General features: G+C 37.3%; 1 protein-coding gene across 3 annotated transcripts in view; it reads left to right on the forward strand.

The window, feature by feature from the left end:
- Positions 1-14,681, forward strand: part of MDGA2 (MAM domain containing glycosylphosphatidylinositol anchor 2) — a 1,034,824-nt gene that overhangs the window by 678,897 nt on the left and 341,246 nt on the right. For all 3 annotated transcript variants that reach the window (XM_080666137.1, XM_080666138.1, XM_080666139.1), the window contains exon 6: positions 10,190-10,459. In XM_080666137.1, the coding sequence (XP_080522263.1) occupies positions 10,190-10,459 (270 nt within the window). The remainder of the gene's footprint in view (positions 1-10,189; positions 10,460-14,681) is intronic.

Genomic DNA, 14,681 nt, shown 5'->3' on the forward strand with positions numbered 1-14,681 from the left:
TGCTGATACCTAATGTAAAATGTATGAATACATTATTTCTTGTCTTGCCTTTAAAAATTGTACCTACCAAATCTGACATGTTTGGAATAGTTGAAATAGATGGAGACTTGCTTAATAGTTTTTCTTTGAAATTACTCTAGTCCATGTAATAACACACTAGTTTCTCTTACACTTTCCTTCCTGGTAGACTAACTGCCACTGTCTCAAGAAGCCTTTCCATGTTTAAATCCCAACTCCTTAACTCCTAAAATCTGAGAATTTAAGTAACTGAGTCTGTTATTGTTATGTACAATTGGCCCTCCATACCCATGAGTTCTGTATCCACAGATTTAATCAACCAGAAATTAAAAATATTTTTAAGTGTTACATTGTTGCTGACAATGTAACTGGGCCTATGTGTATTTTGTAGCTAGGCCTACGTTGGCTGTGTCTGCACTGAACATGTACGGATATTTTTTCCTTGTCATTATTCCTTATACAATACAGTAGAACAATTATGTACCTAGCAGTTGCACTGTATTAAGTATTATGAAGAATCTAGAGATGACAAAATATTTGGAGGACATACCTAGGTTATACTATGACACTTTATATGAAGGACTTTGGTGTCTGTTTGGTTCCTGGGACCAATCCCCTGCACATACCAAAGTATAGTCAGGAGTAAACATACCCTGATCAATGGCCTATAAACCTCTTGTAAAGGCACTCAGAACTCAGGTTTTAAAATTATGACTTATGTGGTTCACAAGTGCATTTCACATTTCATTCTGAATGGTAGAGATTTCTGAATGTATGACTCTCCAATCATGTTTTGCCCTGGCCAGATTTTTATAATATAGTAAGAGATGCTAATGTTATCCTTCCCCTCTTTCTTTTAGAGAGGAACACTAATTCTTCTTCTAGCATAAAGAGCATCAGGAATTCAATTAGGACTTGGAATGATCTACTTTATTTATTTTCACTTTGGAGTGTATTGTCAATGTTTTATCTCAACCCAGGCTGCTTAAATTAGAAACCCAGCTTTATGATTCAAGACTAATGTGATCTTTGACAAGTTATCTAAACAGTTTCTCAGATTGGTAATACGAAAATAGGTAATAATAGTACCTATCTCATACAATTAAATAAGTCAATAGATGTGAAGCTTTTTGAAGAGTACTTGGCACATATTAAGGGCTGTAATTGCTAACAACTCAAGGGTAGAGCTTTTCTATTATCCCCAACGCCTAGAACAGAGACTGATACACAGTTATAACATAAATACATGTTGAATTAATAATTTGATTCTTAAAATAAGACCTAGGTATATTCTTCTGCTTGCACTCAGTTTATTTTGTTGCTTTCAATGACCTGGCTAATTAATCTGATGGGATTTCGAATCTTTGCTGTATCTTGGAATCAATTTAGACACTAGAATAACCTGAGTAAAATGTGTAATAGAGTTAGGAGACTTTATGCCCAGGTGTTTTCCCACGTAAGTATAAATTTGGTGCAGATAATCCTTTAAAAAGTATAGAGGAATACATAAACAAATGGAAGAATATTCCGTGTTCATGGATTGATAGAATCAACATAACTTAAATGTCCATCCTACTCAAAGCAGTCTATAGATTCAATGCAAATCCCTGTTAAAATACCAATGGCATACTTCAAAGAGCTAGAACAAACTCTCCAAAAATGCATCTGGAATAAAAAAAAAAAAGACTCCGAATAGCTGCAGCAATCTTGAGTAAGAAGAACAAAGTAGGAGGTATCTCAATACCAGAGATCAAGCTATACTACAAAGCCACTGTTCTCAAAACTGTCTGGTACTGGCACAAGAACAGACATATAGACCAATGTAACAGAACAGAGAACCCAGAAATAGAACCAAGCCATTATGCTCAATTAATATTTGACAAGAAGGCAAGAGTATGTGATGGAGTCAAGACAGTCTCTTCAATAAATGGTATTGGGAAAATTGGATGGATACATTTTTTTAAAAAAGAAACTAGATCAACAATTTACACCATATACAAAAATAAACTCAAAATGGATAAAGGACTTAAAAGTAAGATAGGAAACCATAAAAATCTTAGAAGAAGCCATCAGCAGCAAAATAGCAGATATTTGTCGTAGCAATATCTTTATCGATACAGCTCCTAGGGCAATGAAAATTAAAGAGAAAATAAACAAATGGGACTACATCAAAATAAAAAGCTTCTGCACAGCAGAAGAAACCATCAACAAAACAATAAGAAAGCCCGCTGCATGGGAGAACATATTTGCCAATGTTATCACCTATAAGGGTTTAATCTCCAACATTTATAGGTAACTCATACAATTTAACAAAAGGAAGATAAACAATCCAATCAAAAAATGGGCAATGGACCTAAATAGACACTTTTCAAAAGAGGACATAAGAAAGGCCAAGAGACACATGAAAACATGCTCAAAGTCACTAATTTTCCGAGAGATGCAAAGCAAAACAACAATGCGGTACCATCTCACACCTGTCCGAATGGCTATCATCAACAAATCAACAAATGACAAGTGCTGGAGAGGATGCAGAGAAAAAGGAACCCTCGTCCACTGCTGGTGGGAATGCAGACTGGTACAGCCACTATGGAGAACAGTATGGAGTTTCCTCAAAAAACTAGAAATGGAACTCCCATTTGACCCAGTGATCCCACTTCTAGGAATATATCCCAAGAAAACAGAAACACCAATCAGAAAGGATATATCCACCCTTGTGTTCATAGCAGTACAATTTACAATAGCTAAGATTTGGAAACAGCCTAGGTGCCCATCAGCAGATGAGTAGATTAGAAAAGTATGGTACATCTACACAATGGAATAGTATGCTGCAGTAAAAAAGAAGGAATTCTTACCATTTGCAACAGCATGGATGGACCTGTAGAGCATTATGCTAAGTGAAATAAGCCAGTCAGAGAAAGATAAATATCACATAATCTCACCCATTTGTGGAATATAATGAACAACATAAACTGATGAACAAAAACAGAAACAGAATCAAAGAAACATCAAATAGACTGTCCAACCTATGAGGGAAGATGAAGGGTGAAGGGGTAAGAGATCAACCAAAGGACTTGTATGTATGCATATGAGCATACCCAATGGACACAGAGGAATAATGAGGCTCAGGGCATGTGCTGGGGTTTGTGGGTGGCCGGGGAGAGGTCAATGGGGGGAAAAGGAGAGTTATGGAATACGTTAAGCAATAAAAAAAACTTAAATAAAAAAGTATTTAATGTAATTCCCTTGATGTTTAGAAGAGCAAACAGAGGTTCTGCTGAGTTGAATCTATTCAACATTACTTGTTAAGATTAGCTATGAGCCAAGCTTAATCAAAATTACTATAAAATGAAATTATAGAATCATAAAAGGAGTCAAAATGCAACACTATAATACAGTGTCCCCAGGATGTATAATATAAAAAATAATAATCTTGCCGAAACCGGTTTGGCTCAGTGGATAGAGCGTCGGCCTGCGGACTGAAGGGTCTCGGGTTCGATTCCGGTCAAGGGCATGTACATTGGTTGCGGGCACATCCCTGGTGGGAGGTGTGCAGGAGGCAGCTTATCGATGTTTCTCTCTCATCGATGTTTCTAGCTCTCTATCCCTCTCCCTTCCTCTCTGTAAAATATCAATAAAATATATTTTAAAAAAATAATAATAATAATCTTTATCAGACCAGTAAGAGAGTAACTGATAAGAGAGTACTGTTTTACATGAATCCTTCTGTTACAATTCTGGTGATAAAAGTACCAACTGCTTCATGTCAGCAGCTGTGGTGGCCAGATTAGAATTATTGCTTTATTTGCTTGGCTGCTCTGGTGAAGCTTTAAGAGGCATGGCTGAAGGATCAACAGCAGATGGTCTTAGAACTGATGTCTTTATCCGTTCTGCTGCTGCACAATATCACACTTATAGAAGAGCCTTAAATATTGACTGATTTTTTAAGTCCATACTGAATTATATGCATACTAGTTCTCTTATAACAAAAGCCATGTGTTATTTATTTTGGTTTCAGGGTCATAATCTGGCTTAATTACATGGTTTATTAGTAGTGATTTATGTGTTATACCTGAGCAAAGAATTAAGTATAAAGAAGTATAAATGATATGCTACATTTAGTGGTGTAATAAATGCCAACAGAGAAATTTTTTGTCATCACCTTGTTAGTAACATAAAGCATGGTTAAGTTTAGATGGGTTGAACATTGAGAAAATTGTCAAATTGTCATAAGTGTATTTTTTGATGAATGGCTCATGAAATCCTGAGGCATGTGTAACATTATTTCATGTTGGTTTTTGTTTGTTTATTTGTTTGTTTGTTTATTAAGTTTATGATGAATTGTTAGGGTTTAGGTGGATTTTCTGTTCTGTAATCTTTAAATTAAACATTATTTTATTCAATAAGATATTTTGAACTCCTAATTCTTTGCCAAATTCTTTTCTGTGTCTTGTTGGTACAAATATGAAAAATATCCTTTTCATCCTGATGTCCTAGTCCTAAATAGTTCACATTGAAAGGGTAAATGTTCTAATGTGGGAGGTGGGTATTATAAGTAGCTATGCCTGTAAAAAGGAGGAAGCAACTCAATTTGCTTGGACAAAAATCTAAGAATTTGGTGAATAATTGATATTGACATTTGAGCAGGGTAAAGCACTTGACTACTAGTTTACCAAGTGGGTAAGCATTGGAAGGGAATTCCAGGCAGCAGGAATAGGAAGCTCATGCTCTACTGATTTTATGAAGAGGACATATTTGCATGCTGACACTATTTCTAAAATCCTAGTATCATCTAAAAACAACAGGAAAATTTCATGGCCAACCAACTCCTTAGTTGGAAGTACTTAGCTTGGATATTTTTTTTCTTCCTGAGTAATGACCTTCTGGGATTCTGCAGCAGTAGCACATTGATGCTTGATTTCTTGTAAAGTTGAAAAAATTAGTCAAATTTTTCTAACATTTCATCTGTTGGAAAACAGTAAGGGGCTGTTTATCAAGGGAGAGAGATATATATGGTGTGAATGTTCTTCATCATGTTTTCCCAGTGTTTAAGAAAACTTTTCAGGCTGTTAAGTATTAATAACCCAACTACTGGCATAGTTTATTAACTGAAATACATTTTTTAATTTATTATCTTTTGTTCAACTTGGAACATAGGTTCCATTTCTAGTTTTTATATTTATCTTGACCAATGACTATTTTAAAATATAAATGACACTTGTTCTATTTTGTAAAGTCTTATTTCATTGAAGTATATTTTGGGAAACTTTTTGACTCACTGTGATCTAATGGCACAAACATCCTGGTCAGAGATCATACTTGCACATGACTTCAGAGAGCAGGCAGATGATGGAAGTATGTGAAGTTACCTAACACAATGGGAGTTATGGGGAGAATGCTGGTTCTCTTACTACTAGCATATAAGCTTCTGAGTGAAGGGATTCTTAGGCTCTTTGTTTACTGATATATCCCAAGTATCTATCAGAGATCCTAGTAATACAGGGTATGTGCTCAATAAATACTAAATTAATGAATACTAGTAAATGAATGTGTTGAAATGTGTTGTACTAAGGAGAATAAGCAATACCTAATGACATTCATTCCTAACAAAAGATACTTTGCCAACCAAACACAACCCATTTAGGGAACTTCTTGTTTGGAACCATGGTGTTGTAAACAAGGTCGCTTTCAGTAGACTTTTATGTAATTTTCCATGAAGAAACACCTTTATTCTGCTTTCAAATTTTCAAGTTTAAACTTTCAAGTTTTAAAAATGTAGAGCCATGAAATAGAAGCAGAAGTTTATTCATACATATTTTCTCCTCTCTTCCTTTAACTCATGCTGTACTCATATTAATTTCATTTTGTGCCACTATCCTGATGAATAAAGGTGCCCCTAATCACCACTAAAGTGTTCCTTGTTCTTCTTTTTAATCCTTTTCACATTATCTCCAAGTCACGACTACTGATCATTGAATTTACATGGAAAGGATGTCCTAGCAGACACTGCAGGGTCCTGCCTTCTTATAGCATGTTCTGGAGGTTACTGCAGTTTCTTTTCACATATTCAATGTCCTCTGTCTGAAGACTTTCTCTGGACTCTGCAATGTGTTCAGCCAAAGCACAAGGTTGGGATGTTAAAAGCCATAAAATATTCCTCAACTAATGAGAGACAAGAGTTGGTAGATAAACACCCTGCTCAGCCTCCTTGCTCTTCAGAAGGAGTGTTCTGAGTATGTTTTATGTAACTGTCTCTTAGAGGTTTTCCAGTAGCAGGGAACCAGGTTTTGTACAGTGACAACACATTCATAAGTGCTTTTTTACTGTTCTCCCATTCCTGTCTCCCTTCTCTGCTCTGTTAATATGCATCCTGGAATCTCCACTCAAACACTACTTGTATCAGGACCTGCTTTTGGGGGGAATTCAAAACAAGAAAAATTCTATTTTAGCTGAGGATTTTTTAAATTGGAGTATATTGTGTTGTTTTTTTTTTATGTTTCTCATTACTCTTGATTTTCTCTATGACTCACTTTCTAATTACTTATAGTCAAAGAAATACATCTTAGAATCTCTCTAACTCAAGGCAACTGACAGCTTTATATCTAATCAAAAAGTCTGGAGTGGAAAACTACACTCCCATTTAAAAATTAGAAGTCCTAATCCATGGATGGCCAAAGTCTCTAAGATGATTAGCAATGCATTGTTTTCAATTTTTAAAAGCATCTTTATCTTAAATAATCAATTATGTTAGGTAGCAGTAAAAATAAAATACCCAAGAAATCATTGATCTTAGCTAAAATTGTATTTTCTTCCTACAGAATATATTCATAATTAACCCCAAACTAAATATTTCCATCACACATCCAGAGGACCTTATGAGGAACTGACTCACTAAAATTGTAGTGGGCATGAATCTCAGTTTACAAACTCAGGTTTGAATGAATATATATGTTCTTAGTACTCTATACTTTAACTATATTTTTATATCAACCACCTATTCTGCCATAAGTTGAGACTTTTTTTTTTCAATCAATGTGGGTTTGCCATTTCCACCAGATTTTTTAAATTAAAAACTAGAGGCCTAATGCATGAAATTCATGCAAGGGTAGGCCTTCACAGCCCCAGCTCCTTATTAGTTCCCCCCCACCCTGCCCAGCTTCCCCCTTCTTTGGCCTTCACCAAATTATCAGCTGCAGCACAACTCCAGCTGCTGGGGTCCTCGTGGCCCAGCTGCCTCACAGCCCTAGCCACTCCCTACCTGCACCCACCTTGGCCTGGCGCTGCCAGCATCCACCACTACACACCCCAGGTTCCCCGGTTCCGTGGAGCCCCCCAATCAATCGCCCCACAGTGGGTGGCCTGGACCTCTCTCTTTGAGGTGATAGCAGAGCCGCCCGATCGATCGCCCTGCTGGCTGGTGGCCGGGCCTGGGCCTCCCTCTGCAGAGCAATTGTGGAGCGATGGCGCCCCCCAACCCCCCCCCCCCGCCCCTGCCCAATCACATTGCCCCTGTCTTGGCTGGTCTGGCACCAGAGCGTGTCATAGCATAGCCATCCGGAAGGTCGTCTGGACTGTCCTTCTGCTATTTGGTCATTTGATCTATTTGCATATTATGCTTTTATTATTATAGATTTTTAATGTTGACATTATTGCAGATGTACCTCTCCCTTATTAATTCCCCCTCACCCTGCCCAGCTTCCCCCTCCCTTGGCCTTCACCAAATTATTGTCCATATGGTATGCATATATGTTCTTTAGCTAAGCCCTTCACCCCCACCTCCCTTCCCTGGGGCAATGGCCAGTTTGTTCCATGTATCTATGCTTCTGGTTCCATTTTGTTCATCAGTTTATTTTGTTCATTAGATTCCACATATTAGTGAGACCATGTGATACTTGTCTTTCTCTGACTGGTTTATTTCACTTAGCATAATATTCTCCAGGTCCCTCCATGTTGTCTCATTTGGTAAGAGAGTTCCTTCTTTCTTACAGCCTTGTAGCATTCCATTGTGTAAATGTACCATTTATGCACCTCAAGACCAGGAAGATAAACAATCTGGTTAAAAAATGGGCAAAGAGGACATACAGATGGTCAATAGACATATGAAAAGATGCTCAAGGTCACTAATCATCAGAGATATACAAATAAAAACTATGATGAGGTATCACCTCACACCTGTCAGAATGGCTAATATGAATAAATCAACAACAAGTGCTGGAGAGAATGTGGTGAAAAGGGAATCCTTGTGCATTGTTGGTGAAAATGTAGAGTACTGTAGCCACTATGGAAAGCAGTATGGAGTTTCCTCAAAAAATTAAAAATTGTACTGCCTTTTGATTTCCACTTCTGGGAATATATCCTAAGAATACTGAAACACCAACCAGAAACAATATATGCACCCCTATATTAATAGCAGATTTACAATAGCCAAGATCTGGAAACAATCCACCAGATTTTGTTTAAAATGGGATACAAGGAACAGACTGACAGCTGCCAGAGGGGAGGAGAGAGAGTGGATTGGATAAAGAATGTGAAGGATTATTCAAAAAACATATATACGTAACACATAAACACAGAGGAAAGTGTGGTGATAGCTAAAGGGAAAGGAGGTGGGGCTAGGTGGAGGTGGGCAAAGGGCGAGAATGGGACAGAAAGAGACTTTGTCTGGAGCAATAGTCACTCAATGCAGTGTGCAGATGATGTTTTATTGAGTTGTATACTTGAAACCTGTATGGTGTTGGGAACAGATGTCACCCCAATAAATTGAATTAAAAATAATAATTTCTAGGGCGTGCTATGTCTTACCAAAGTGAGGGACATGAGGGCTGAATCTTTTGATAGGCCTGAGACCTCTCTCATTCCTATTGTGTGGGGTCAATTAGCCTGGCCTCTCTCTCTTCTCCTTCCATTCCATATTTGTAGGGTTGTTCCTATCAGGTATGGAGCTTTTTCTGTGAGACTCATGGTGTCCTTGTATGTCTAGCCAGTCACTCTCAGTGATCTCAAACCAGGAAGGGGCACATAGGTCCTCTTTGCTCTTAAACATCCAAATGTTTGGGATTTGGATATGGGAATCAAGAGGCCAATTCTATATCTTTCTTGTTTGCACTGAAGTGTCTGTGACTTAGCCCAAAAAAACTTTTTTTTTTTTTTTCAGGAGTGGAGAGAAGAATTCCCTTCTCAGAGATATTTCCTAAAATATATTTTTCATATTGTAGTTATTGGGTTTAGGATTTTGGAAAATGGAAACAATAGACTGGCATTTCTTCTTTCTTTTCTCTTCCCTTCTTCTTTTCCTCCCTCTTCTCCTCCTTTTTCTCTTCCCAACCCCTCATTCTCCTCCTCCTCATCATCATCAGCCTTATACTTATTTTTTATTATATTTTTATTGATTTTAGAGAGAAAGGGGGAGATAGAAATGATTGTCTGCTTCTTGCATGCCCCCTACTGAGGATCGAACCGGGGCATGTGCCCTTGACCAGAATTCAATCCGGGACCCTCTGCCGGCCAACGCTCTATCTACTGAACCAAACCAGCTAGGGATCAGCCTTATACCTCTCTCTCTCTCTCTCTCTCTCTCTCTCTCTCTCTGTGCCACCTTCATCACATTTCTCTTCCAGGACCAATTTATCTATTCTATCTATCATCTATCTATCATCTATCTATTCATCCACCATCTATTGTATTCCTATCAGCAAGCACATGGAGCATGCTAAAATGTTGGGTAGTGATCTTTAACGTTAGAGAAACTGCTATGGTGACCCGTGCCTTCCATTATTAAGTACTGGGAAGATTATCAATCTGAAAATCTGACTGGAAGCACAATTAATTGCAAGCACTGCTAATGTACAAAATGTTTACAGCTGGTAGTATGTATATCTACATGTGTGCTATGTTAAAAGCAGGACTTCCCCTGAGGACTCCCAGACTGTGAGAGGGCGCAGATCAGGCTGAGGGACACCCTCCCCCCTCCCCCCTACCCAGTGCACAGATTTTCATGCACTGGCTATCTGGTATATAATAATTACATATGGTTTTAATTTAATAAATACAATAAGATTTTGACTAAAGAGAACCATACTTTATTTTAATTGTTTCAATAAATATAAAGCATGCTGTTGAATTCTAGTTGTAGTAGATCTAAATAGGTACATGTTTTTTTGTTTATGTCTTTTAGCATCTCCGTCAATTAAACTCTTGGTGGATGACCCTATAGTTGTAAATCCTGGAGAGGCTATAACATTAGTATGTGTTACGACAGGAGGACAACCTGCACCGACTCTCAGCTGGGCCAGGTCCTTTGGGCCTCTGTCTGACAAGACTATTTTGCATGGAGGAACTTTGACCATACCTGCCATCACTTCAGAAGATGCTGGTACTTACAGCTGCGTTGCCAATAATAATGTGGGAAACCCTGCAAAAAAGTCCACCAACATCATTGTGAGAGGTAAGTTTAGAGATTATTATAACATAGATTTGATATAAAATATTTCCTCAAATTTGCATATATACTGTATATACATATAACATATACAGAAAACTTGTTTATAAATAATGAATGATGTCTAGTTATAAATGAAACTTAAAATTCCTAAATCTTAATCACAATGCCTTATGTTTGCATTGAATACTTTTCATGACATATTCTTAGTGGTGCCATTGAATAGTTTTGATCATATGTCCTTAGTAAAAAACAAGATTAAAATGCAATTGTAGCATAGAACATTAATCATTGTTATACAGTTTGTGTGATTACTTTAGGAGTTTCACAGATTTATCAATTTAATGATTAATAAACATTTATTAAATCCCTATTAGAAGCAGATCTTTAAATTGTGAGATTATATAGATATCTATAAAACATTAACCTGTACTCAAGGATTCTATTGTCAGGTACTGAAAATAAAATGAATAAATTAATAGTTACATGATACAGTGTTTGGCAAGCATAAGAAAACGCTATAGAAATATTTAAAATATATAGTACCTTCTGGCACAGGTTATTAGGGAATATCTAATGACATTTGCACTAGGTCTTAGACAATGGGTAGAGTTTAAACAGACTGAGATTAGAGAAAGACATGGAAAAGTCAGAGGTAGTAAAAGGCAAAGTATAATTGAGGAATTGACTTAAAAGGTGTGTTACTAAGTGATGTTCTGGTGTGGGTGCCACCAGATGGTATGGTGTGCTAGTGCTATGTATAGGTGGATGCTTCCCCTCCATTCTGGAGCATTTATAGTCACTGTGCAAGAAGAGCATATGCGTCTTCATGCCTCGCAGGCACGGTCCTGGGGTGGGACAGAGGATGGACATTGATGCCTCTAAAGTTAAAGCAGACATCCACATGGCCAAGAGGACTTTTCTAGCAGACAAATGAAAATAAGGAGGAAAGCTAAGCATGCAAAGAAATAATATATGGAAATGAATAAGAAGAATAAATTTACAAATGGAATTATTGTGCCCTTTCTATTTTAAATATCAGTATTGGTGAAATGGGCCTCTTTCTAAGTCCTTATCTCATTGAGTAACTAGATTCTCTTCTCCCTCCATCCCAAATTTTAAAAGAAAGTAAAAACTTTACAAATCACCAATGTTTATTATTTCTGCTTTTTATTTGTTTGCTTTAAAACACTTGTTTTTCCAAGTAGTCATGAAAAAATGCTACCAAATCTTGCTATAATAATTGTGAGATTAGCTAAAGCATTGCAAAACTAACCTTAAGAGTCATGAATGCAATGTAGAATCTTTTATTCCATTATTTTATCAAGGACAGGAACTCACTAGAGAAAAATGATGCATTGAATCTAGTTTGACCGCAGGATCATCCTCAGCTATATTGAATCCGTGTACAAATGGCAATGTGTCCAGCATAAAATGCCTGTGTTGCTCAGGCACCTTTTGTAAAGGATGAACTCAATCCACAGCAAATATACGCTCAGAAAATTATTTGCTCTTTCCCATCCTAACAGTTTTTATTTGTGTTATTACAAAGGACCTAAAATTAATAAAGTCCTAAAATGTATTTCTCCAATTTATAATTTTTATCCCTTTAATTCATCTGAAATACATATTTGCATAGTCATTATATTACCAGGAAGCTCTCCGCAGGGTAATTCACATAATTTATAAAGTCAAGTTTGACTATAACCTTACTGAATACAGAAATAACCTTGTCAAAGGGTCCTAGATTACACTGCAGGGAGAAAAACTGCTACAATGCTGTGAGGCATCTACTTTCTGCCACAAAGGCCAAGAAATTCAGTTAAAGAAATATGGTTTCTTTTTATTATAGCAAAGAAATTATTCTCAAGTGCTCTGAATTTGTAGATCTTTGTAGTGTCTTAGATTAATTGTGTCATGATACAGTAGAAGTAGAACTCTAGGTTTATTTTCTCCCCATTCTTTTTCTGTAATTAAATCAAGACCCACAGACCAGGCTTTCTGAGGAAGCACAAGGATATACCATGCATAGAATTCTCATTGCCATTTGAGAATATCTTTGGACAAAATGCAAGTATAGGCTTCGTATGGGAAAAAAATTCCAGAAAGTTTCTGAGTTCATTATTTTATTTTTTAAAAATATAAAGCACATCAAAATAAACAATGTAGGTAACACTCCATGTAGATAAGAAGCTCAGAACTGAAGGTAAATTTCATGTTTTAATATTTTCTTAGAACATTTATAAATACTGCAGTGATGCTTTTTCTTAGACTCTTTGCAGGGGTCCTCAAACTTTTTAAACAGGGGCCAGTTCACTGTTCCTCAGACCGTTGGAGGACCGGACTATAGTTTAAAAAAAAAAACTATGAACAAATTCCTATGCGCTCTGCGGGCCTGGGATGAGTCGGCTGCTAAGCAGGACAGGCAGCGGCACCCAGCGGGCCGGATAAATGTCCTCGGTGGGCCGCATGTGGCCCACGGGCCGTAGTTTGAGGATGCCTGCTTTAAAGAAATGGAAAGGTTGAGCAACATTTCTCCCAAGTAGTTGCTTAATACATTTGATAAAAAAATATGTTGATTTCCTAGTCACATGATTGGTAGCCTGAGCTCAGGGCTTTACAAAGTCCTGTTAGATAACATGCCATTCCACCTAAAGTTCCCTGTTGTGATTCACTGTATTTAGAAAGGCCCTCATTTCTTTCCTGTTGTGAATTGAACCTGTGCTGAATGAGCACGATTCATAACATGATCAAGACATTATTGTAGCTGAAACCGGTTTGGCTCAGTGGATGGACGTCGGCCTGCGGACTGAAGGGTCCCGGGTTCGATTCCGGTCAAGGGCATGTACCTTGGTTGCGGGCACATCCCCAGTGCGAGGTGTGCAGGAGGCAACTGATCGATGTTTCTCTCTCATCGATGTTTCTAGCTCTCTATCCCTCTCCCTTCCTCTCTGTAAAATATCAATAATATATATATATATATATATATATATATATATATATAAAAGACATTATTGTATTTTTGTGTCCTGTGGTCATTTCAACTTTTATGCAGTGTTTTCATATTTCCTGCTTCAGGAAGAAAAGTCAGGCAGATCCCATGACCCTTCTGCTCATTCTTACAAATAGAGACTCCTACAGTACATTTAAATAACAAGCACTCATTTATCAGTGTTTTGGATGCATGATCCAAAATACTATTAAAACTTCAAATCTGACAATTCAAAATGTTCTCCCCTGACCAGCTTCGGTCCACTTTGGCATGGAGACCTGGCCCTATGGGAAGCCCTTCAGTAGGACTGAAATGGTGAACTAGGTTCTCCTTCAACCAACTTAAGCTTGGAAGAAGGTGCATTGCACAATTTTCTCCAAAGATATCCTTCTAATCAAATTTGGTCTCTGACCCATTACTTGTCTATATAGTCCAAGAGTCATAGAATCTGTGTTTTTCACTACCTTTAAAAATTCTGCATAAGAAAGTGTCTATTTTGCACTTACTGTAGAATTCTGTGGCTTCTATTCTCAGCAAAAGTGAGTCAGGAAAAGTCTATTCTATCATCCAATTTCACAAAAAATATAAAAAAATTATAAGAATTTTCAAAAATTTTTGCTGATATTTTGAATTTTGATCTTCAAACTATACTCTAAATTTGACCATATCTTGCTACATCCACAGTTACCAACCTGTGTAAACTAATGATATATCTCTCCTACTTGATGAAAATAGTCTTTTCATTATCTTTCCAGTCCAGCCTCTCTTATAAAAGGGGCTGTTTTTTTTCATTGTTAACCTAGAAGCAGACTAGGTTTTCTACATGAAAGAGTGCAAGGTTTTACCTAGTTGATAATGGTGGTGTTGTGTGCATGATTGGGGAGTGTATGTTGGGAGGTGGGTGTAGGCGTAGAGAATCTATTCCATGCAGTCATTCAGGCACCTCGGCTAATGATGCCTCTGCCATCTTCACCTTTGGTTACTAAGGTTGCTCTGAGTGTTACCTGCTTTCCTATCAGCTGGAACAGGGAAAATTTTTATGGGTCAGGTATGCGTTAGATCCAATCACATTTATTAGCTAGATATTAGGCACCCAGTTACACCCTATGTCGTGAAGGCTGAGACATGTGCCTAAGAATAAGAGGACATGGGCTGTTGTCAGTAGCTAATCCTCTCTGTTATATTCATGCAAGAGAATGTGATTGAAATCATCTCCTTCTCCTGATCTTCCCATGG

This window comes from Plecotus auritus (genome assembly GCF_963455305.1).
Source record: "Plecotus auritus genome assembly, chromosome: 1".
NCBI classification, from domain to species: domain Eukaryota; kingdom Metazoa; phylum Chordata; class Mammalia; order Chiroptera; family Vespertilionidae; genus Plecotus; species Plecotus auritus.